Source organism: Thunnus thynnus, chromosome 7 (genome assembly GCF_963924715.1).
Source record: "Thunnus thynnus chromosome 7, fThuThy2.1, whole genome shotgun sequence".
Lineage (NCBI taxonomy): Eukaryota > Metazoa > Chordata > Actinopteri > Scombriformes > Scombridae > Thunnus > Thunnus thynnus.
In genome coordinates, this window is record NC_089523.1 from 3,141,120 (window position 1) to 3,167,958 (window position 26,839).

At 38.8% G+C, this 26,839-nt stretch overlaps 1 protein-coding gene across 3 annotated transcripts in view; it reads left to right on the forward strand.

Annotated features, from left to right (window-relative positions):
* bcas3 (BCAS3 microtubule associated cell migration factor) overlaps positions 1-26,839 on the forward strand; it is a 362,195-nt gene that overhangs the window by 182,062 nt on the left and 153,294 nt on the right. Inside the window, exon 23 of one of the 3 annotated variants that reach the window (XM_067593818.1) lies at positions 15,820-15,990. The exons of the other annotated variants lie outside the window; for them this stretch is intronic. Coding sequence (XP_067449919.1) covers positions 15,820-15,830 — 11 coding nt within the window. The 3' untranslated portion in view covers positions 15,831-15,990. Of the gene's footprint in view, positions 1-15,819; positions 15,991-26,839 lie in introns of those variants that run through there. 3 annotated transcript variants of the gene reach the window in all.

The following is a 26,839-nucleotide window of genomic DNA, read 5'->3' on the forward strand; positions in this document are numbered from 1 at the left end:
GTTGCATTGGACACAACCCGACAATTGGATAGTGACCTGGGAAGCTAACATGACAGATACAAGTTAGCTGGTGTTAGCTTAGTGTGCACACAGCACAGCTGGAATTGGATTTACAGTACTCCTGGTATTTTGATTAAAACTGCATTCCCCTCAAACTATGTGTATGAGTTTGTGCAACAACCTAAAATTACCTTGCTTTTCACAACAAAAAAAAGCGCAAACCACTCTTTGACAAACAATTACCAAAGGTCAACAAGCAGCATTCCCTCTGCGGGGGAAAAAAACAAACAAAAAAAACACTTAAGGTGAGGATCAAATTCACATAGACATTCTTCTTAGGTTAGAGTAAATTTCAAGAAATTACACTGAGAAGCATCTTGACAGTTTAAGAAGGGATATGTTTAAGTTAGCATGCAGTTTAGCTGTAAAATATTTTATTCTTCTAAATTACTTGAAATAGTTCTGAACTTTAGACTTTTGTTTGTGAAAGTCTTTAAAAAAAAAGAAAGAAAAACCCTGATTTAGAATGGCTTCCCTACAGACCTGCTACTGACCACATTCTGCAAGTTCAAGACTAACTGAAGGACACATTTCAGTGTCATAGCTCACAGTCCAAAACAGTTAGTACATAAGGGTGTAACGGTGTGCAGTATTTGGGGTTCAATATATATTGTGGTTTGCAGGTAATAGTTCCTTACATGTTTGGTACAATGGGGAAAGATAGACAACAAATTGTATTGGCTACTCGCTGGGCTAGTTCCTGAACTGCTGTAGCTGGCAAGCTAACCAGTAACTCCAGACCAGCTAGTGAGTCAGTTAACAGTAAGCAAACTATTAGCTTAGTTCATTCGCTAACCGGACAATAACTTCACGCTATAGATGCACCAATTTTCTTGGCCAATTCTGATTTCCATTTTTTTTAAAAGTCTGACCTTCTGATTCTAATTTTCTTTCTTTATAAGAACTGTGCTTGGCTCCACACACAAACATTTTTGTGACTTTTCTGTAATGGAAAATTCAATGGTATGTTCGTAATAAAAAAATGTTCATATAAAACATAAAACACAGTATTTGGTTTTCTAACTACATTATGAACTTTTAAATTCATTGAAGTCAACTCAAAGTAAGTATATATGAGACTGAGCAGGGCTGGTCACTGGTCATGGCTGGTCAGCTGAAAACTGTCCGTTTTCCATCGGTGGCCGATCAATCAGTGCATCTCTACTTCACATAGTTTATACAAAAGACATATTTGTACCATCAACTCCTGTCTCATAACTGTCTGCAAACTATTACTACTAACAGTTTTTACTCCGCCAGAGGATGTTAAATAACTGTGAATGGTGCAATACAGCTAATAAGCCATGATATAGCCATTCTATCTCGACTGTCTGGCTCTCCGTCCCCTCAGCACTGTCAAGACAGCTTGCTATTGGTCAAAAGTGCAAATTTACGGGTCAAAGTCAACCAAAGCGGAATTTGACACAAAAAAAATTCATGCGAATTTACTTCACCCCAAAAGTGGATTAGTTCTTCCTCTATCCTGGTCTGAATCTGTGGCCAGAGGCTATTTAAACTGTGTACCTTGTTCTGGGACAAGACACACATGGGCCATGCTGTCACAAAGGAGTTAGCATGTTTGATGTAGTTTTTCCAGAGACAGAATGTCACCTAACTTGCCATATTTTTCTTTTGATAGCCTAGTCCAGCGTTGCTTTTCTAGAAACCATAATGCTCCCAAACAGAAGATGATATGGAGGGATCATCAAGTTCTAGCTTCTCCATTGCTAACCTGACTAGCAAAATATAGTTAACAGACAATGACTGATAAATTGTCAAAGCTGTTCTTTTGGAACTAGCACTTTTGAATTTATGATCCAAACATGCCAAGACATAGACAGGAACTATGTGGTTCATGTGGTACATTGAGCCAAAACAACTCATGAAGCTAACTGGACATATTGAAAATACTGAGCAATCCTTGACAGTTGTGCACTGTTTAGTATTAAGTGATGGAAATACATTAGAACTGTAAATTATGTCTACTCAAATACATTTTATGCTTCACTTTACTTTAGTTTTCAGTTCCTGTAGTAGTTCTTTTACTACAGTTTGTTTGCCCAAGAATCTTTATGGCTTTTCATTGGCAAACACATCCTCTGATGCATCCAAGTGGTCTCTCTGTCCCCTGTACTTGTAATTTATTGTTCTTTTACAACCAGTTGTTGGCTGATATTATGTCAAAGGCCACCATGGACATAAGAATGAGTTAAAAAAAAAACAAACAAAGAAAAAAGGAAAATTAAGAATCAGGGTGCTTGAATATTTTCTTTTGTAAATGTGAAGTACTTCCCTTTCCCTTGTTTTCCCAATATAGAAATTGCATCCATTTATGATTATTATTGTATTTGGATTGAGCGGCATACTTGTTCTGCAGTGCTACACATCACTAAATCTCACCTCATCTTGCTCGTATTAGTTTGTTGCGTTGCTGCTGTGCTTTATCCTCTGAGATGCAGATAGTTTTAATCTGAGGCCTTAGCCACTGTGTTGTTCTGTTCCTGCTGTTATATTAGGATGATTGGACATCTGCTGTGGGGGTGCTAAGCTGGGAACACTAGTCCAATCTCCAGTAGGACATTTGCCTGATGCCACAGCAGCATCATTGCACCAGAGTGAGTGTATGATGCAGATACAGTCTGATATAACGATGGTAACACACACACACATGGGGTTGGTTTAAAACAAAAACAGAAAATGTGCTGTTTTGTGTGACTGGTCATTTGGAGTCTGGTGCATATGTGTATTGTTACTGTTCACTTTTGGGAACCCAGCACCATCTTTCTCCATTTAGTATAATTAATACCCTGCCTTTCCACTCTTCTTGGATTTGCTCGCCTTTATCTAACCCCAGCTAACAACTACACAAAATGCTTTATGAGCTCAGAAGAATAACATACAAGCACAACACACACACACGCCGAAAAAGGTTCGGCATCAAAAAGCCACAATTAGCTCATTTATATCTGCTGGACATTTTTGAACCACATGAATTGGACAGGAAGCAGGTCATTTCTCTCCCTGTTACATGCTCCAGCAGCAAAAGTTCAGAGGAAGGGCTCATCTCATAAATACTACAACATGAGCCCTTTTATTTGAGGATATCTGCCCCCCCCCTACCCAACTCCACCAGGTCTTTACAAAAATGAAACTGTGTACTGTGGATTAGTCATCAAATAGTTTTGTTCACCAAACACTTCAAGAACCCAAACATGTTAAATGTATGATAATATAAGACCAAGAATAGCAGCAATTACTCACATTGTAGAAACTAAAGCTAGTGACATTTTTGCTTGATGATTAACTGATTATCAAAATAATTGCTGATGAATCTTCTGTCTGTTTCACTTCTCATTCTCCCATTATATTTTTGTCTCCACTCTTTTAACCAATATCAAAATGAAGAGAAAATATATATATATATGAAAAAGTTTAATAAAAAGCTTATTTTCTCACTTAAATCTGTCTCAACCCAATTCAAGGGACAGTGAACAGTGTCCCTTTTACTACAATCGATAATCCACAGAACACACTGTCTGCAGGCCTCTACTTTTTTGGTAGAAAGTAGTTCCAATGAAAACCTTTGCACCTTCATTGTGTTTGGTTTTAGGGAGAAATCTCAGATATATCTCAAAACCCAGTTAAATAAAACCAGATCTATCTGGATGGCTTGATACCACAAGTGATCATTTTATCAATTTATTTATTTACTTATCATGAACTGGTCCTTTAAATATCTGTCCCTAAACCTACTTCATTGAAGGGATTACAAAATGTGTATTGTAACATGTATTGTACATATTACATATTGTACAGGTGTTGCTGTTATTGAGTCCATCCCTTGTATTAACAGGTCAGTCATCTCACTCTGGATAATCCCAGTGATTATAGCTATACTATAGCTCAGTTCATGGTTCATACTGTTACTCAACGTTCTGTATACTTAAATGTTAGTATGGGTCACCATCAGATCTCCTGAAGACCCACTGATGATTTTGGCTGTCTAAAAAGCAAATCACCAATTATACATTAGACCTTTTTTACGTCATTTCAACATGTCGTTGCATGATAAACACAGGTGTAATTATTACATTCAATCATGGATCCATTTAATTTACATTAAGTGGGCCACTCAAGTAGAGCTGCAACTAATAATTATTTTCATTAGCTATTAATCTGTTGATTATTTTCTCGACTAATTGATTAGTTGTTTGGTCTATTAAATGTCAGAAAATGTTGACAAATGTCAATCACTGTTTCCCATAACCCAAGGGTACAAAATCAATCAGCAAATATTAACATTTGAGGAGCTGGAATCAGAGAATTTGACTCAAAACAATTAACCAGTTATCAAAATGGTTGGCAAATAATTTCCTGTTGATTGATTAATTGTTGTAGCTCTGTAGGCTGTTTTATGGTGCATGCTGGCCCACTAGCATTGCTTACAGGCACACCTAAAAGCCAAGGAGACAGTAGTAATGTTATGCATTTCACTTGTGCTTCTTCAGTTATGACAAGTCAAAATGTCTGCTCTGAAAAAGACCTATTACACCTTAATGTTGTTTATCTACAGTTTTGTCTCTGCATAGTGGTCACTATTGGATGTTGTTGCATAGTAGTCGCTCCTGTGTACCCCACTCTCCTTTTTTACTGGAGTCATTCATTAACGTGGGGGACACTCTCCTCCAATCATATTTGTTTATTCTGACAAACCTGAGTGTCACCGGGCAGATTGTGGCTGCCAAAATCACTTCTCTGCCAATGGAAATAAACCTAATGACCTTGGTTGCCTTGCCAACTTCTAAAGACACTGTGTGTGTGTGTGTGTGTGTGTGTGTGTGTGTGTGTGTGTGTGTGTGTGTGTGTGTGTGTGTGTCACTAATGGCTATAGAGTTGTAGTTGTTTCATTTAAGTCAGAGTTATGAAGTGTTACGGAGCCCTTTTAGGTTTTAACCTCCCTTGGCAGCAGTAAGGATCTATATTACAAAGGTTAGTAGGCTTTACAGTCACTCATTTTTGCTTTTGGCACACGCATGTGCACACACACTTAAATGAAGCTGCACTGGCCATGGCCTTTATACATGAGCTATACTCAAATTTAATCAAAAGTCCTAATGGCCTTTGTGTGGGACGTTCCCTTCTCTGTGTGTGTGTGTGTGTTTGTGTGTGTATTTGTGTGTAGGCAGGCCAAAGGAGGCCTTAGAGGCAGCAGTGGTTGATTGGGGGGCTCATGTGTGATGTGGCTGAGAGATCAAACACACGTTCTTGATGAATGTGAGAGCGGAGGGGGCAGCGCTCCTTCTCTCCGTTTCTAATCAAGGTTGGGGTGTTCTCGGTTCATTAGAGACACACACACACACACACGCTTACTCTTTTTATAGAGAGAGTGAGTTATTGATAGTAAGAATACTGGTCAAGCTATTTTATATTTTGCCACGTATCTAATTTCGAATGTGTGTGTGTGTGTTTGTGTCTGTTGGTTGGTGAGCTTGTTGCCAGTAATGAGGTCAATCTCCTGTGTGGAGCTAAAACCTCTGTGTGTCTTTATCTCTGTTACATGGGCAACGGATTATTCTCATCACTCTCAACACCACTCTCACTCTCAACCCTCTCCACTCACTGCTCCCACTAACTACACACATTCAACACTGTGTCTTCTCTTCCTCACCACTGATCGTCTAAGTCTATAAATTCATTCCAGAAGTATATATTGATTGATATTTCCTCTTAGTTTCATTCTATATTTGTTGTAGAATCTCTGATGGTGTCATTAGTTGGAATTTCTGGCATTTCATGAATGCCGTATGCCTGCTGGGAAGCAACAAAGTAACAAATGAAAATACACCAAAAATGCTCCAATAAAAATACTTCCAAATGAAATATAAGACAATTGAAGCTGCATGCTTTTTCACACTCATGATTAAGTAGTTTTATATATAGTGCAACATACTGCATTCAGAGTGGGAAAATCTACACTCTTTAAAATTTCTTATAAAAAATATTTTTTGGTTCAGACTTTTCCCTGCAAGCTGATGAAATATTTTTAGAAGCTTACACTGAAAAACTATTGAACAAACAAATACCTTAATTTGTAGGGAAGATTACCTAAAGAAAATATCCACAATAATAATAATTTTAAAAACTTTTTGAAAAAATGGAAAATGATGAATTTATCCCTGTAAGTTCTGTCTATCTGTGAATGATAGAGCTTTCTATTTCTGCTGTACAGTGTGTTTAATTATTGAAATGCAGTAACAATCCATATGAATGTGAACATAGACAGAAAAATATTTATATCATCTTTGCAAGATAGAAATAATCAATTGATTTGTAATCAGATGCAGCTTTTACAGTGTATAGGGCAGTTAAATTGTCATTGTACTCCATAACCCAGTTATCTGCAGCACTATAGTCAGGTTTTTCATCTTACAAATCCCACTTTTAATTTTTCTTTCTTTTAATTTTAGAAATAATTCCATGTTTGATATTTATTACTTTAGTCTCCTTTTTTACAGTCTGATTGACTGCTGACATGCTTTAACACGCTGCTTAAAACCTACAATTGTTGTGTAGTAATGAAGCTTTGTCACCTGCTGGGAAACAAGAAACTATACATACACACATAAAGTGTGCATTAAAGATGCACCATCACCTTCACACCAAGGTCCTGTTCCCATTTTTTTTTTTTTTTTTTTTACCTTTTGTTGCTGTTCACCTTATTGAGAGCCAGGCAGTCTCATCTCAATATTTGTCTGATTACATATTTATTACAGAAGAAATAAAGGATAAGGTCAATATTAATGTTTTCAATTTAAATAGAGAGTAAAATCTCCCTATGTCATGAATGCTATTTCAAAGGGCTCTCCAAGAATCCCAGATTATTTTCATTATATTATTTCACTGTTATATTATTATTTTTATTTATTTTTTTATTTTTTTTATTTTGCATTTTAGCTGACAGCAGTGATTGTTATCTGTCTTGAATAACACATTTTGGTTTACCTCCAGTTTTGAATCATTCTTTGCCAGATATGCTACCTATTTTCAAACAACAGCAATGTCACACTGGTGATTACATCGGTGAAACATTATCTTCATTAACAGTATTTGTTTGGCTTAGTATATATCCTGTATATAACCTATCCTGCCCTGTGGCCAATAATTAGGGAGTATATCAATTTTCAAGATTCATTTTGCTGCCTTGGACAGAATCTTAATTTGAAATGAAGGGTTGAGAGAGATTAATCAGCCTTAACACATAGAAATGAGTATTTCTGCTGAGTGCCACTTTGAAATAATAATAAGATATAGTAGAAGGCATCCAGGATTCACCAGCAGCCTATTATGTGATGCATTTGGTTCTCATACATGTGTAGTGTATTTCTGAAGAGGATAGATGGAGGCTATATGTCTGGGATCCATACACACTTACAGGTACTCTATTAAGGCCATCTTCAATATGTGCTGGTTGTCTAAATGGATCTCCTATGTAGAGTGCAGGATTGTTTTGGTTGATGCTCTGCTTGTATTTCTCTACATGCCTATGTGTACATTTTTTGTTGCATAGACACACACAAACACACTCGTACACACATGTCTGTCTCTCTTTGCAGTCTGTTTCACCATAATTGCTAACACCCCCCTGCCCTCTGTTCACTTCACACATGACGTGGCCCACCTTTTCACCCATCTGTCGGAACTATTGTGCGTGAGTGTGTGTGTAAGTGTGTATGTGTGCGTTGTGAGCTGTCATGCGAGGCTGGAGCGGTGTTGATCAGCGGGCCAAGCCAATGGCATATGGCCATGTCCTGGGGTGCTGTGGCATGTAGGAATGCAGGATAGCAAACTGAATGGACAGGAGCTTTTGCACATGGCTGTACGGATACTGACATGCCAACATTGCATATGCAACTCATCAAGTGGAGTTCTGAGCACCCATTTCTCTCTTTCACTTCCTCCTCGCTGCCTACAAACCGCTATCAGCAGTGCCAGCACCACAGTCACATCTCTATACAAAGTGTGGGAGGAGCTGGCTGTTGACAATGCAAATGGGCTGTGCTGGATTTATACTACCGATACCATCTCCTCCCATCAGGTGGGCTGCACCATCAGCTAGGACAAACTCAAGAACTTCTCTGGTTCCTCCTTCCTCTCTTAACCACAGCTTGAATAAAGTTTCTAGAATAAGGCCTCTGATGCCCTCAGTGTTTCTTATCCATGTTCAAGCAGGTCCTCGGCAAATTAAGGAAAACTTTAAAGTCACCATTTTTTTAAGAATGGCTGTACTGAGATTGAAGGGATCAGTATGCTTCAAATAAAGTGCTTGTGGGATAGTTGAGGAGCATCTGAAACCCTCTTGCGCAACACCTTTCTGAGGTTATAATTTGAGTGGGCTGCATCTGACAATATTTGTAACTTTCCGAGATGGACAGTTAGATAAGCAAGGCCACTTTTTGTGTGATGGAAACACCCAATACCTTTGTGGATAGATTCTATTTGAGTGTGCGCTGTATCCCTGTTTGTGCAAATCAAGTTGTCATACTACAAAGACACAAAATTCTTGGAAAGTGATCAGGAAGGCAGTGTGATGTAGCCAGGAGGTAGCTATTGTGGCGTGTGCCCCACCTTCGAGTGTAGTCATTCAGAACAGGTAAAAACACTTTTGCCTTCAGACTTGGTCATATGATATGTTGTATGAACTAGTTCAAGCATACTGAACCATTTAGTCTAGAGGTTAACACTCCTGAAACGTATCCAAGAGGTGTGTAAACCCACCTCTACATATGTTTTTTTTTTCCTCCACATTTTCCCATTGGGATTAATAAAGTGCTCTATGTATCCATCTACAAGTTTCACCATGTCCACTTTAAGCTGCCTATACTGTATGTGGTATATGTAGTGCATTACTAGAATAGTGTGCTCTTCATATAACACTGGGAATCTCTAATGTGCGTCAGTGTGGGGATTCATGGTATGAAATACTCCACACCAACACAGTTGCTTGCTTTCCCCTCATTATTTATTCATATAGACTGATTGAATGACTCTATGGTGTGTTTTCCCACAGCGTATAGATGCTGAGTCTTTATCTAATGGACTGAGTGTAAGACGTATTTTATCTGTGCTGCTGTTAGCTTCCTTTTTCATGTACTCATTCTTTTTTAGCCACCACCGTATCAAAGTCTCAGGGATCAAACTTCTTTTCATATTTTATGTTCTATAGATCACATTGTTTTTACAAGGTGTCATTTTGAATAAAGAAACACCTCAATAAAAGCTGCAAAGCCAATGATTCAATGGGCTAAACAGCCAGTTAGAAAGCTCTCGCTGTTGATTCAACATGCCCTATTGGGTGAATGGTCATCTATAATGGTCGACTGCTGCCAGCAGTGCCAGAAACAATGTAAAAAAAACTATGGGCAATGATCAGCCACTGACAGTCAATGACAGCCCAACATAGGCATTTTATCATTGCTGTGGTGCTGTCTCTTTAACAGAGGTATCTATGACCATGAGGCCACCAACCATTACTAATGCCAACCACTGCTGTCAGTTACATCACGGTGTACAATCAGATCATGGTATCTATTGGTGCTTGTGGACCAGGTCTTGGAACCCACTCTTTCGAGTTCGGATTCATATTAGGATAAGTACACATTTACAGTATTTCAGCCCTGTCACCAAATAGAAAGTTGACATTGGATGATTCTGCAAAACCCCGGATTACATTTAAAACCAACATTTTTTAACATCCAATACCTACAATTTAAAAATTCTTTCTTTCTGCAACATCTGCGTATTGCAACTGCAATACTATTGAGGTTAGGATAAGTGTGTATTTAAGACAAATAAACTCTGGTTAAGGTATGGTTAGGCAACTTAAGCCCTTGGTTAAGGTTTGTTTCTGTAGAAGTTGTCCCCATGGCAACTGATGAAAAAGACTATCTATCTATGCACAATATAAAAAACACAGAAATAACTGATCAAAGTAAATTAAAAAAGGATGAATGGGACTTTCTACTTCTTAAAAAAAAGCTTTTTCCATCAAACTTGCATGGCCAGAGCATATATATGTATATGTATATATATATATATATATATATATATATATATATATATATATATATATATATATATATATATATACATATATGATGTTATGATGATGATCCCCCCCCCCCCCCCCCCCCCCCCATGGCTTACTTAGAATATGTTTATGCAAATGAGAAAGAAAGTGCTGTAACTGCATTAATTTGTCAAATGGGCTGTTGAGTATATCTTTCTTCCCACTGTTCCTTTGTCTGGAAACTTTGTGGGAAAAGGAAGAATGAGAGTAAATATCACAACTCACAAGTGTCACAAAGTAATAACTTATGATAATCTGTCTATTCAGTTTGGAGGAGTGTTTGTTTATTCCTTCTCCTGCTGTTCAGGACACAGTGTTGTACATACTGTAGATCCAGATGTCAAAGGAAATGATCAGCATTTATAAACAAATTAAGGCCAATTTGGCATTTAAACATGTTATGGAAAACTCTTTTCAGCCCATAAACTGCGGTACAGGGGCTTTTTTTTTTTTTTTTGCAATATGCAATAGCTTATTTGGATAACTGCATAATTCATCTGGACACCTTTTGCTTCATTGCAAGCCGAACTTTGAATGATGATGACACAAAGATACTCCATGGGGGAATATTTCCCCTGAGGATTTTTTGCACATTTGACTGACTCATTCACCGACAGATACGCTGAACTCAAGATATGTCAGTACTTTTTCAGCCCTTGTTATTTTATTTTACATCTGTTTAATAAATTACTGGTATTTTATTTTCTGCCTCAACAGCAGTAGTGATTCATTTCCTCTAACCTAATGCAGATTGCTGGTCCAGATTTTAATCCAGTGATTTTACAATAGCAGTATTATAATGACGCTTACAAAGATAGCAAGCGAGAGTGAGTAAAAGGGAGAACATTGGCATGGCAAGCGATAAAGACTTAACCCTTGCTCCTCTGTGTTGTGGATTAAATGTAGCCTGTTTATTACGAGCTGGGTTTGGGGATAGAGGATTAAGTGGTCCCTCACCTCCACTGCCTCCCTCACCTCTCTGCTCTGGGATTGTCACGGGATAGAGCACTTGCATTAGGACCTGGTACTTATCATGCTGCTCACAGTGGGAGCGCAGAGAATGTGATCACTGAACAAGTTGGCTTGACCTTCCCTTTAATTAGGACTTCAGGAAGGTTCAAATTGAACAAAGGCCTGACAAAGAAGTCCTGGTCTGATTTACAGATATCCTGTGTCATGGTGTGTCTACCAACAAGTTTTCTACAGCTTAGTGACAGCAGGTGGTCCATGGCTCATAAATCCTCAGACAGCCTAGAGAAAAGGTTTTTCTTCACTGCCTGAGAGAGACATCAGACATCTCAATCACCTTTTTATACAAGTGTAAATAATGTGCAATATTCATGTTTTTGTTCTTAAGACTCAAAAATGTGTTGATGTTTAAACTGTGGAAAACCATTTCCACCATGACAAGCTATTGAAATTTTAATAGAAATTTGAATTCAAAATTTTAACTTAGCAACTCATGACTTTGAGTTGATTCAAAATCATAACATACATAGTCAAAATGATGACTTTTTAAGTCATAATGATAGGATGATAATATAAATTGAGAAGCTTTATCAACTTTCTATTATGAGATAGTAAGTTCAATTTTCTACTTACTGTCACAGTCTTTGCTTACTAACTCAAAATTATGACACACCGAGTTAACATAAGAATTTTAATTCAAAGTTATGAGCTCGATTGAATTATATTTGCCACTTCCTTTTTACATCACAATTATAAGTCATAATGCTGACTCTCAAAATTGACTTTTAATTTTGTTACTATGATCTTCTAAAAGAAACTGACATTTATACACAAATGTCAATTATCTATGTACCTGTTTTGTTTGGTGGTGTATTTCTATGTGGTGTCACATTTAGATATGGGATTCACTAAGTAAACATTGAGACATTCAGTTAAAATTATCTTTTAGGTCACTATTATAGGTCATAATTTTGACTTACTATCTTAAAACTTGTTTGTAGCATTCCTATCTTTTCATGTCTATTTTTTCTTTTCTGGCAGAAATAGAATTCCACAAAAAGCTACCTTTACCACAAAAATTCTTATTATCCATGTACCCATGTTGTACGGGGGTGGACATTATTTTTATCTTCCTGAATACTCGACAACTATACAACATGATGTCACACTGAAGGACTTTGAAAAAATAAAATGTTGCAGCTTTAAAATGCAGAGGAATCAAGGAGACATGCTTCTTTTTTTAGAGCATACATTACTACATACAACACTCTGATGCATGAAATATACACAGCACCAAACACACAAGTGTTCTCTCTCCATCCCTTGATATGTTCATCACTAATGAGCTGCTGAGAGATCAAACATAGGAAAAACATGACAAGAAATGATCTTTCAATATTTAACTTCAGGTGTCTGTAGAAATACTTTATGACACAGCTACAGTAGGGCCTGCTCACTCTGTCATTGCTAATGCTATTTATTCTTGATGTGTTGCGTCTTGCTCACGTCAGTCTGTTGGATCAGCCTCCATGTGTGAGCATCAGCCTTGAAATTTGATTGGACCATCTGGCTCATAAAGCTAAGGACTGTGGAAGACAAATGAGCATACTGTCCACAATATAAATAAATTGTACCAGGAAATAGGGTTCTTGTAATTGGTTTAAGTGTAGTGACACAAGAGTTCTGACTGACTGACAGAACAGTGTCATTGTGGTTATAAAAGCTATTTTGTTGTTGTCCCACAAGGCATTGTGGGTGTTGAAGTTGTTTGGGTTATCACAAAACATTTGTTCAAACAGATATTTTTTCCTCAAGTCTCAACATATGAACATGTGGATTGGGAAATATTTTCAAAATGTTTTTTGGCCCACCTGTGGAATTTCAAGTGGTTTAATTGCTTTGTCATGTTTTTACAATCAGTTCAATGTGTGCAAATTTCAAAACAGGAGACAAGCGATAGTTTGACTGTTTTTGACTGTTCCTTTAGCTTTCTGAAGGGTGTAATTTTCATATTTCACTTTTAAAAATCTCATTTTGGTTCCCTTGATTCAGTTTGATTTACTCACTGAAATCTTCCATAACAGTGTATTTATTCACTGCCTAAAAAAAAGAAAAGAAAAAAAAATCACTTATATGGATCACAAGTATCGTGAGATCACAGCAATAAGCCTAATGAGCAAGAGTGCCACCTCCTCTGCATGTTCTCCTCATTTAATCTATCATTAAATTGTCTCCTAAAAAGACACTAAAATTGAACTTCAGTCAAATTCTGTGTCACCCCAGAAGATTAAATTGCCATGTTCTATAAATCTCTTTACCGTATATCAACAGATGGTTCCTCAGATATATTTCAAATCACATATAGCACCTGAGGACCAGTCTGTCATCATTTTACAGTTAGTTGTGGATTTCATATATACATAGATACTATCTGTTGTGAAGATCAGTCAAATGTTGGGTCACCTATTGGAGGGTTATTGGACAAAAAAAGGACTTGTAATAGTAGGCAATTCAGCTGAAATAATATTTTCATAGCGGGGAAAGCTGGGAGCCATGGTGACTTCCAGAGCTGTCAAAATGGGACAGATCCCTGTAGAGCAGCTTTCTGGCAGCATCCTCTACACCTAGGCTGTCTTTTTATTAGGAAGGTACAGTGTATCTGTGTGTATAAGTGTGTTTTCTTGTGTCGATGTGTAAGACACAACTGTGTTCTTTGGCTCTCCTCGACAGAAACAAAGGGAACGTGTGTCTGCATTTGTGTCTGATGTTGTCTTTAACAGTTTCCCTCTGAAGCCTTGTCAGACATGCCATACTAAACACACACTCACACTCACAAGGCCTCAGAGCCATTGTTTCTCACACAGCAGGGCACAGGGTCGATTGCCAGTTGTGGAGCATTATCAGCCTCCTTGTGTTAGCTTGTATGTGTGTGTGTTTTTTTGTGCAGACATGCTCTCAGCTGAGGGAGCTGGTTCACGGGCCGGTCAGAGCCGCCTTATTTCCTTTTAATTGACTTAAGATGGGCAAACAAGACCTCAGCAAGCACACGGTACCCATTACACTCACACACAAGGAACACACAACGCCAAGATGCACACTAATGAAGCACACGTACTGACACACACACAGCCACAATTGCTCCTGCGTGTGTTAGCTACTTTACAGTTCCATCAGACTAAATGAGGGGGTTGTGTTTTCTCAGTCAGCACTGCTGCTTTCCAGCCGCCTGCAGCTCTGCCAGGACTCATTGACAATTGGTAATCTTTATAGCCACCTTGCTGTATAATGTCCACCTTGGTTTAGTAATGTGTATTCCACTCCAAGGTCATCATCAGAGAGGAGACAGTCTTTGTTGCCTTGCAAAACTGAGTTTAACATGACAGCTCGCAATATATCTGAAGCCTCTTTCACACATGGAAGATTGAGAGTTGCTGGCTTTAAATCTCAGTATAAGACAGTGGTTTTTGGCATTAACATTTAGTTCATAGGCCGTAGCTAACAGTTCCATATTGACTCTTTTCACACATGATATGAAAGTTCTGCGGTGAGGTCAACAAAGCAGCCAGTTGGAAAATAATGACGCTAAGGAAGAAGCATTCTTGATTCTCTCACAGACGCCTCAGTGATGAATCTTAAGACTTATTTTACAGCTTCTTGAACGACTTATGACCAGCAACAGTGCTGTAGGAAGACTCATCCCTGCATTAGCAGCCAGTAGTTGTTTTTAGCATCCTGTAATCTCCTGAATATTTGATCCTTGATCATTGATTAGGTAAGACATTTTAAGAGCATCCAAGCTGTTCCAGTTAAAATGAGTGTACAACTTTAAAGCTGAGTTTTGGCTCTTTTAAGTTTAGTTTGCTCACATGCTGTGGATTTTGTAAGTAGTGCTGCATTCCATTGTGTATGCATGAATGAAAAGCTGAAAGAACAAAAGCAAATTAAGCTCTATGTTTGAGTTATTTGTTTTTGTTCTCCACTGCACAGCAAGATAAAAATTACTCACCTGCCATGAGAAGAACCTTTATTCCCTATTTTACGGTTGGTTCAATCACATCATTTAAAGAGTTTCTTAAGAGTGACTTTCAAAGAAAGGAGGTAGGAGGAAGGTCGGCGTTTTGATCTCCAGCTCCTGTAGTCCGTTTGTCAAAGTGTCCTTGGGTAAGATACTGAACCCCAAATTGCTCCTGAAGGCTGTGCCATCATTGTATGAATGGGTGTATGAATGTGTGTATGAATGGGTGAATGTGGCTTGTAGTGTACGTAAAAGCACTTTGCGTGGTCTGAAGACTAGAAAGGCATGATATATATGCAGTCCATTTACCGTTTACTTTTATACAGTTAGACTCATGAGACAGATTTTTAAAAGAATGGTCAAAATGATGAGTCCTCCTGACTTTTTGTCCTCAGTACGGGTCAAGCTCCAAAAACACAGTATCCTACACTTCCCATAATACAACACAATAAACTGCATCCTCAAAGCGGCTACATACAGAGCTGCATGTCTCACTCGCTCATCTACCCTCTGCAATCATGGATATGCATGCAAAGGAAAAAGTGTGCTAACAAACATACACACATACACACACACACTCACACACGCCACCAGCAGACATTTAAAACCCAACTTTTTTTGTTTTTTATCTCCTGTCTGTCTCCCGCAGGTTATTCCTAAAAACGAAGCTCCTCGCTCTGCCAATTACCATTTCAATTGATTTATTTGCTTTTTTTCCTCGCAAGCATGCCAGTCATTTTCATTGCCCCTTCATCCATCCCTCCATCCATCCATCCATCCATCCATCCACCCACCCTTCCCTCTCTCACTCACTACCCAATCATTGTTCTATCATTGGTGTGAGAGAGAGAAGAGGACAGGCGGAGGAGGAGGAGGAGGAGGAGGAAGAGAGGAAGATGGCCAACTTTCTACTTTGTCTGTCTTTCTGTTTGTCTGTCTTGTTCTCAGTGTGGCCTCAGAGAAAGGTCCACTTGAAAATCATAAGGAATAGTTTGAAATATTTCAAAAAGAAATAAAACATTTTGAATTCAGAATGAAATCTCATTGACAACAACCCATTGGCTGTGTTCAACCAATAAAAAGGTTGAAGAATATTTTAAAGCACTTTACCATATTCAGTTAATCCAGTCATTTAGCAAAGCCATATCAACATTATAAGATGCTCTCCTTCAAGAAGCTGACATCACTTATACAAGGTGGAGGCCTTACTATTAATCCCAACACCAGTCCTAAAGTTTTGGTGATCAAATGTCAACTTGACAGGCTCCACATTAAATAGTTTCATTTGCTGCCATGTGAACCAATACCAAGCTGTATTTGAATATTTTAAGGCTCAGGTTGGCTGGGTGTGTATGAAGTTGCCCAGTTCCAGGCCACACCCACATCAATGCAGACACATTTAAAGTTGCATCTTTTTGTTTCTGGTTTGGCCTTAAGGCCACATTAAGCTGATGTTTCTCACTAAGCTCTTGAATTGAATCACAGAGTGGACAGGAGCAACAAAGCTGAAAACATTAATACAGTATATGGCTTCCAACCTTTACTGACATGTTTGAATAGCAGCGATCCTAAAGGACCAACTCTGTGTTATTGTTCATTTTGTACATCATTTTGATCAGGTGATCACGCAAAATCAGTGGTGCCACTCATATATCTTACTTGAAATCAAACCTGCAATTAGATTTATTGTCTCAGTGCAGCCACCCAGTTCTAGATAATTGCAGGGATGTCCAAATTTGTTGTTAATCATTATCCTTCTGTTTTGACATTTCAGTGCAATAGAGTCAAATATTTCTGACTTAGTGTCAGCATGGCCTCAATAAATATAATACCTTAATTTTGTTTTGATGCATATTTATACATTAATGTAAAACACTGATCTCTGCTAGGGATTCACTTTTTAAGGGATAACCATCTCTTGAAACCAAAAGTTCAAAATGGACCTACTTCGTCAACACTAATAGTGTATGTAAGACTAAGATATATATTTTCAACAAGAGCCTGTTTCAAATTATGCAGTTTGATTAAGGCCATTATCAGGTTTTCTCTGCAAATGATTATACATTAAACTGACTTGGACAATGTTTGGCAAGATTTATTTGATTATTAAACTCATGGAATTTACCAGACTTTCATTTGCAGAGTGATTGGACAAGAAGTAAGTTTCACAGAGTGATACAAGTCCAATCTGTTCATCACACGACCATTATCTTGAGAAATAGCAGTGTACTCTGATAACTGGAAGCAGCACTTCTGGCAACAACAATCAAAACACATTCAAGGTAACTTAGATCAGGCATCCTGCCAATCCGAATGTTTATTCAAAGTATAATTGAAGCTGCTGACCTGGTCTGTATGCTTCAAATATTCATATTTACTGTCTGACACTGAGTCCTGAGGATGGTGACTGATTGAAACAGTCAAGGTGCAGCCTTAGTATACGAGCCGAGTAATTACAGCTGCTTTTACATTGATTTTTATGTGCTTAAAATTAACATCCGCAAGTGTAAGGCCACCAAAAAGTAGTAATGAATTGCAAGTGAATGAACATTTTAAACTCCTATTCTTTAAATACTTTTCTTTAAATGCCCCCAAAAAAGTACAGTAAGAATTACTTGCCCCATAAAATTTAATACGATGAAGTCATATTAACTTCCCATAGCCAAAATTGCTGCCTCATAAGAACCAGTTAGGAAGTCCTCCAAGCCATCAGTTGGGAACAGAGATTGAAACAAAGTGCGCTGGGCTCAGCTGTCTCTTGTATCACAGGACAGTTTCTCTATGGAGCAACTCACACAAACACATCCTCCACACACACTCAGCAGCATTTGCCCTTTAGGCAGAGAATAAAGCATGTATTATACATCCAGCTCAGGATGAGAAGGGAAGGAGGGTATATTATGAGTGAGGGGAGTGCACAAGTGCACTTGTGTATGCAGAAGACCAGGCAGTATGGTGTGTGTGTCTGTGGGCTTCTCCGGTGTCTCTGTGTTCTCTTCAAACAGTCCATATTAATATACATACAGTGCCACTTTAAAGAAATGCACAAGTATTTGTACATGTTTAGGTAAATTGTCCTTTTGGATAGATTCCCTGTTAAGTGATAAGAATGGAAATATCTTAATCATCCATGTTCTTCCAGAAGATGGTCTGCTCTGGTGCCTCATGCTGACATCTTACATACTTTACACTATGTGGAGTGATAGGTACATGAAAACTTCAAACACTGACACTCGCGGTTGGAAACGGGAAGTGAACTGCTGTCTCCTGTCCAATTTTTACCATCTATCTATCTAGCCATCCACCCAAACCACCACCTCTGAATATGGAAATTTGTCACCTTATATTGACATCACTTCTCCAGGTCATTATTACTATGGCCACTAGATGGCGTCTGTCACTAAAACGTAATAATAGGTCGTTTTTGCAGAATTTTCGACCTATACTGTCGTTTTTCTTTTGAGGATGGGCTGTGTTTTCTAGATTTTCTTTAAAACGCTCAAATATCTGTATGGGCCTTCACTATTAGTGTACAAACAACACATACAATACAACATCGACAGCTTTTTGCTTATCCAAATGTAATCAAGTTTGACGAATGGTTTAAAAAGAACTTCAGCAAGTACATTTTTACTATTTATCACCATCCTTGAGGTCTAACATTAGAACAAAACTCCTACACATCTCCCAGGTGACAAAGGTTACACACCATCATTATTTCAAACCTCAGCTATTTTGCTGTATTGGTGTGCTTCGTTTAAAGCTCACAAAATTCAAAGACTTGTTTGATTTTAGTTACCTGAAAAAAGGTTTCCCTTTGGTGGACCCTATTGCCACCAGTATACACATAAGTGTTAGCACAGAGCCTACTGTCGCTCAGCATAGATGGAGCACAAGAGCATATGGGAAATATAATAGATGGAAAACCTGAGCAATGGGCCGATCTCCAATAACTTCTTCTAACTCCTGTTGTTATTGTGCACATGTGTCATATACAATAACTGTATGTTAGACCTCTCAGTACTGCCTTTTGAGGTCTAGTTTGATGGTTTTTAATAACCAGTACATTTTTCCCCTCTGTAATAACGAGTTAAAGTGCTCAGTTATATATTTGTGTATATATATAAAACCTGACTTCATGTGTATATATGCTGTATTCCATTTGTATTGTTTTCAGTGAAAGTCTCCATCATAATTTGACATTAAACAGTAAATGTTTTACCTTAAGCTGGGAGTTTTTTAAGTATGTACAGCCATACACACTACACCATCTTTTCTCAATTCCTGCTCATTTGAGCATTATGCCAAACTTGTGTGTTGTGTGTGAGGACAAAGGACAACCTCACATCATGTAGGCCCCTGGCGCAGTGTGTTTGTGTGACAGTGTGAGTATAATTGTCCACACGACGAGAGCCAAGAATGGTGTTTGTGTGCATGTGTGTTTTGTATTATTTATACATATGGATGAAGGAGTGTTTGAAGGGGGTCTTTGGGGTCTTTGTTGAAACTAAATAAATAACTGGTTGTGGGATGTACACACACACACACGTACCCGATGGATTTTATTTCCTATTTATTTCATACAGTATGTTTTGAATTTTTCATAATATATTCACATAGTACAAATTTTCACTGTATTGTAATTTAAGTATTTTCAGATGTTGCTGGTTACATGATATCATGTCTCGCATAGTTTTAATCCTTACCTCTCCCATGTATTTCTCTTTGAATCGTCAGTTACATTTTGTTTATTCATTGTTCACTCTATTACTTACTTACAATATATTCTTGCTTCTTTCTCGTTCCTGTTTTCTGAAATTTTCATCCGTTGTTACTACATGAATATAAAATTTGATTGTATAAAGAAATCAGTATTTGCACTTGTGTAAGCAAAAGACACTTTGTTCTTTGAAGGGTAGCACATAACCATCATGTGTGTTGAAAATAAGACAAGATGTACCTTTATTGATCCCCTGTAGGGGAAATTCAGTTTGACACAGCAACCCAAGGGATTAGATTTTTTACAGTAAAAAAAAGTACGTATAAAATAAATAAATAAAAAGAAAGACTGTCTCACCCAAAAATAACAGCATTGGTAATTTGTTCAAACACTTAAAATGACCTACAGTTATGTTCCTGACAAGCCATCCTATGAATAATGTTGTCTCTAAGAGGCAAAGACAGAAGTCCCCTAACATTGTTATAGTGCAGAGAAACCTCTGGGGGGATTGTGGGATGGATGGTCCAGCGTAAAAAGTGTCTGAACACCATCATTGCCTAACCATAACCAAATATATTTAGTTGGCTAAAGTTAACCACATTTTAACCATAGAGATGGTACATCATTTATTTAACACATATGAATCATTCTGTAGCAGTCTTCTCTGTCATTTTGGAAGACACAGACAAACAACAACGAAAGTTCCCGTTTAGGGATGAGGATGTTGGAAAAGAGATACCGCCCAAACACTTCAAATACAAAAAGCATCTATGCAGCAGTATTTGGGATCCATAAGGACAAGTTTCTGATTTGTCATTGGACTGAGCATGCACTGTACAGTATGGGTAGCAAACGGGTGATGCCTGCTGGTGCATCAAGGTAAATCGGTAAAGCATTCCTAAAAGAGGAGGCACCAGTAGATAATTCACTGGTGTCCAGGCAGTTCTGAAATATGCCATAGTCGGATATATAGTTGCCAAAATGATCTGTATTATACTAATGATGACACTTTATACAAAATTACTATCTAAGCATTCTATCTAGGTAGACCTAAATGTACGTAATATAACACCTATTGAAATCTTAAGAATAACTCAAGATTTAGTTGAAAATACAAAAGTGGGTTATGTTAACCCACTAATGCACAGTAAAGAATATGAATCAAGAGATTAATACAAATAATAGGAATATACTTATGTATCTACTATGAGAATGTATGGTAGCATTTAAGTGTAAAGCTAACTGTTAGCCTTGAGCCACAGTCTCTTAGATTAATAGGTTATTGAGAGGTGTGTCTAGTTAAACAGTTAGACACTGGAACAATTATTTCACTGTCATTTTTGATATGCTGCTCATTTGTAGATTAAAGGTGCACTGAGCAAGCTGTTTTTATGTATAACTCATGAAACATTTACAATACAGGAAGTAAAAGAAAAAAATCTAAATTTAACACCAAAATTCCAAACACCCCCCCCCAAAAAAGCAAATAAATCCTTTATCAAAAGAAACGTTTCCATCCCTCCTAGAATCTAAGAGGAAGAAATTTGATTAACAAAGGTCACTTTAATCATATGTGGACAACACAGACCATCCAACTTTGAACAATTCAACTAGTTAACTCTGGGTGACAGCAGGAGCCACCAAATGCAACTTCAGCATAAAAAATTGAGTCAGAAGGCCTTAAAACCTGCAAACACCCTGTGTCCCTGAGTTCACATTTTTCTGTGTACATGTTGGCGTTGCACTCCTCTCCCAATTTGAACCATTACTCTCCACTTTGTAATCAGCTCCAACAATTATAACCTCGCAGTGCGCCTCTGATTACTGTCCGGGTGTATTTTGGACTGTTCTGGGAATCCAGAAAAAACTGATGCTGGTCCCAGCAGAACTCTGGGTCACACACATTTACAGTAACCCCGTCTGTGTGTGTTTGTGTGTGGGTTGCTGTTCGTTTGAAGTTCTCATTCCCCCCAAATTACAGTGCTGCCATAATGAAGTATTACCATGCGATTCCAAGACAGACCAGTACAAAGACTCAGCGAGTGTGTCTGTGTGAGCGCGAGTGTGTGTGCTGGACACTTGAGGTGAAAGTTCAAATGGGATGCCCGAGTGTCTGCTCAGTAAAAGTGTGTGTATACTTGTGTGTGCTTGCATGAGTTTTATGATGCAAGTAGAAAAATAGCTTTTGTGTGAGATTCAGCCCCGCTGCGCTGAGGCGAGTGTTTGTGTGTGTAACAATGCGTATGACTCTGACTGAAAGAAAGGCAGTTGCGTGAGCAGTTTCCCAGTTGTGTTTCTAAATGTGTGGATCCACCAGCCAGCTGTGACAAAGCTCAGTTTGAGCTCACACACACTCGGAGGTGCGGACGTCTTTGGCTGCAGGCTGTGCTGGCCTCACCTACAGCCTCCCCGGCCTGCTGAAAGTTGCATGAAGCCCGGCCGCCTCATACATAGTACATCAGCACAAACATGCCATCGGATGATATACATACTGCATTGGCACCTGTACCCGCCTTCACTAACAAGCAGCCAATCCATTTTTCATCAACAGATGCAGTGGGACGGGTGTTTGAGGACAGGAAAGTATAGGAGGCGGTGGGTGGGAATGGGTGTGTGATTTTTGTTTTTGTTTGTGTGTTTGTTGGGGATGGTGATACTTGTCTTTTGTTATCTCCCTTCTCTACACGTTTCCTTTGTTTTTCGCTTGGTCAGGAGAACTTCTTTTAAAGATGAAGTACTTATATAAGTATATAAAGTATATATATTATGATTACATTACTATTTGTAATATGAAAGGTGTCACTCATGTGATGAACCACAGAGAATTATTACCCAACTCATCATGGAGCTTTTTAGCCTCTTTTGGCTCACAGTTGTGTTTTTACAGCCTCTGCTCCTATCAACATCATTTCCAGAAGCATAAGGCAGTAAAAAAAGCTCTGTTAAACCAATTGTACACTACCTGTCCAGCACCTAACAGCAGACAGACACAGTTAGTGACTAGCTGGTGAACATAGTGGAGCATTTAGCAGCCAAGAAACAGCAAGCTTTTGCTGCAGTTATGTGTCAGTTTAATGTGAAGGTAGTGTGGGAGTTATACTATAACTTAGTAAAACTTGGTTGCACCATACACATTCCCCTAGCAAGTCTAAAGCATTCATCATTAACTTGTGATGGTAGAATGTTTAAAAAGATGGAAGATAATGACTGTAGACCCTGAGGAAAAGTGTTTTTTTTTATATTTAGGTGAGCTAAAAGGGAGATTAAAGCAAGAGTGCATCATCTGTGGCAGCCTACATCACCTTGACATTTACTATGACACTGGTGCTCTGTAGTGTGCTGTTCAGTTAGAGCAGAATCTTTTACATCAAGGTAGAAGATTTCCAAAGATCTTTGTTAATGGTGTTTTCATTATGTATGGCTGTATTTTTTCACATTAGTAAAATAGTAAAGTATAACAAAAATGTTTGTTGAATAATAATTGCATGAGTAAATAACAAGGGTATGTTAGATGGACAAACACATATGGTACAGTATCATAGCATATTTGACTTTCTAGTCTTTTTAAGAAAAAAATAATTACAATTATTTTTAGTCAGCGATTAGTAATGGCCTTCTCTCCCATAGTATTCAAATTTGCAAATCTCTAGATGTGACATCACAAAAAAATGTTGCAAAATTGTTTTGTTTATTAAAGAAGTAGTTAAATTGCTGTAAGTGTGTAAGTAGAGATAGTGCAACTAAGTTTCATGTGAAAATGTGGTAGTTTAACATAGCAGTTAGTGTTAACTTTCCACTTAATAACTTCTGCTCAGCTGATGTCACGAGCTGCAGATATTTTTCTCAGGATTAACAGAGCTGAAAGCAGAGTGAATATTGGGCTTGGACTTTGTCAGGTGGCCAGAAACATGACTCCAAATGAATGCTAATGTTGTTTTGTGTCTGCTGGATGTGTTAACATGCGGCTGTTTGTCTACACTTTTGTCACATCAACTTTATGTGGTGATAATATGTCAATAAAATGTGCTTGTTCCTTTGCCCACAAGTGGCCAGAAAATCAACTCATGCAGCTTTTGAGCCATAGTAAAAGAAGACAACAGTTTTAGCTTGAATAGCAGCCCAGGCTTCCATCAAATAGTTATTGCAGCTACTTTGTCTAGCATGCCTCCAGCCTGCAGCTCCATCCATAACATACAAGGTGCTGATAGCAGCCGTGCTGTCACTATGGCTGCTATCAGCTAACATCTCTCGCTCCCAGCCAGTGACCTATCCCGCTTCTGCATTATAGCTAGCGTGCTAACAGCAGTGGGGCCAAGCACCCTTTAGCAAGTCTCCCCTGCAAAGCAGAGTCTCCTAAATGAGAACCATTCCCCTCCGCCTGCTTCCCGAGCTCTGCTCAGGGACAGGAGCCGTGGGGTCAGCAGCTGGTGGAGGATATGGCAATTGTTTATGAAAAAAAAATGCTTTCTCAAGCCCACCAAAAACACACACTTGGGGGAAAAAAAGCCTCTGCCCCTGAACAGCCAACAGCTGGGAAGGGTTGGGAGTAGCCTGGAGGCTGGCAAGTCGCCCCCTCCCCTCCCCAGTCCAGATGGGGGAGGTTAGGCTGAGGCTAGCTGCAGCCCACCCCACCCCTCCCCTCCACTTCCCAAACTTCCCATTCCCATTAAGGAGAGGCTGAAGATTGCGGAGGAAGGGAAAGGAGGAAGAAAAGCAAAAGAGCATGACTGCTCTGTTTTTCACCCCCAACCCTCCCTCCGTCTTCAGCCTAATCAAATAAAGCAGGAAGCTTCCGAGACGGAAGAGGAGTGTTTATTGATATTTGCGTGAGCTCCTTCACCCCTTGTCCTGTCCCTGCTGTTTATTTTCTATCCACCACTTTTGAAAATTTTGATATTGTCAATGTTTTCAGTTCATACATCATGCCTAACTGAATGTTTGAAAACTGCAGAGGCAAAAAAAGCTTGTTTCTTTCAGCTTCCTACAATATAGCATTATCTCAAATTGAACCACTGGGAAATTACACACCAACTCGACATCCGTTGCAAAATGGCTGTGTCCAGTCCATTTATTGTAATAAGAGGGTGTCATATGAAATGAAACGGCCTTAAATAAGAATTGATGACCCTCTCCATCTATACCATTGGTCGGACATAAAGGCGCGCATGCCGCTCGAAGTGGAGCCAAGAAAAGCCTGTGGAGAGTATTGTGTTACTGCTGCTTACCTTTTAGTGCTTAAAAAGTTGAAATTGCATCTTTAAGTAGCTAACAGACTCAACTCAAAAGTGGCCTTTAAGTGGAAAACTGTGTTGGGAACTGGATGCAGACCCTAATGCAGATCTTGCGGGGAACAGTGCCAAGAGAGAAGCTCCATAATGCAACGTAAAGGGGAGTTTTAACTCTGGTAACCCCCTCCTCCAAAAGTTTTAATATCATGCTCAGACAGTCTTCTGCAAGCCCTCAATAGGATATGAAAATGATTAGTCCTACACGCTTCAGAGATGGGACTCCACTCTTTGACCAATATTGAAATACAGTAATAAACATTGTGGTAAAGGTATAAAGTTTGTTGAACCCAAGCCTCACCCCCGTCACTTCCTATGTAAGTGCACGTAAGCATAGATTCCAGCAAGTTTCAAACGTTTATAAGGCCATGTAAAACCCAAGAATAACCACGGAGTAGTTTTACTGATGTAAAAATCATCTGCAAAGTCGTTTGAAGGGAAAGCAGCGGTAACCATATTCATTTTAAAGCATCATATTCTGTCACACACGTTATTGTTGTGATACGCAGTGTTGGAAGAGATTGTAGGTTGGGTTTCCAAACTCGGATGTCAGTTTTCCAATACCAGTATCCAGTAGTCCTCTCTTCAAAGTGCAGTGAACCCTTGTAAAACCAGTTTGGCACTGCTGAGGGGATCTGGTGTTTGAATGGCGCGACGCTGAGAAGTTGCCTTGAGTAACAAAGGGAAACTTTTTCTTGAACTGCCACTGTGAGAGCCTGTCTTGTTATTTTCAATGGTCCTTTTGTTAGAGGTCATTGAGAGGCGACAGCTTGATTTCCCCTCAAGCCATGCATGTGTGTGTGTGAGTGTGTATGCACATGCTGCTGCTCTCTGACATATCACTCGTCATAGCATTGTGTGTGTATGTGTGTGTGTGTGTGTGTGTGCTTGTAGACAGAGTGCAGTAATCCAAGCCTACCTGCAACCCTGTGGGCTCACTGCTGACTGCTCCCTAAAGGTCAGAACTCATGACCTTTGGGGTTCGGGGCAGATCAGTGTCCTGGAGTGTTGTTGTCTCTCTTCTATAACCATCCCAACACACACTCCAGACCACTTCCCCACACGCACGTACTACCAAGCCATCAGACGAGGAAACGTTGACTCGTTGCGTCCGCTTAGTGTTAGAATAGAAGAAGGTCATTGTGTGTATTCACCTCCTGAATCATCAAAACCCTTCCAACCATAATTCTTAGATGAATCACACATTTTTTCTGGAGAAAATGTTTATTATGCTGTGAGTAAAAAGGTATTTCTTGCAAAGGTGTAACAGAAGGAGAGACAGAAGGGAGAGGAGCAGGATTGTTACAAGCACTGTATATGGGAAAGAGAAAGAAAAAAAAAAGAGACAGAGTGGAAGAAGGAAGAAAAGAGACTGAAAGAAAGAAAGCAGGGTAAAAGAGAGAAGGAAAAAAATCAAATAAACAAGAGGGGGAGAGATGAGGACAGAAAGGAGGGAGCGAGGAAAAAAGAAATAAGGAAAAGAAGTGAGGAAAAATGAAAGAAACAAGAGGATTAGAAGGAAAGAAAGAAAAAAGGGAGAAAGAAGAGGGGGAAAAGAGAGGAAAGAAAGGAAGGAGAGGAGAAAAAGCAAAAGAGTAGCTAAGAAGGGAAAAAGAAGAGGGAGAGAGGGAAGATGAGGGGAAAAAAGAGGAGGAAAGGTATGA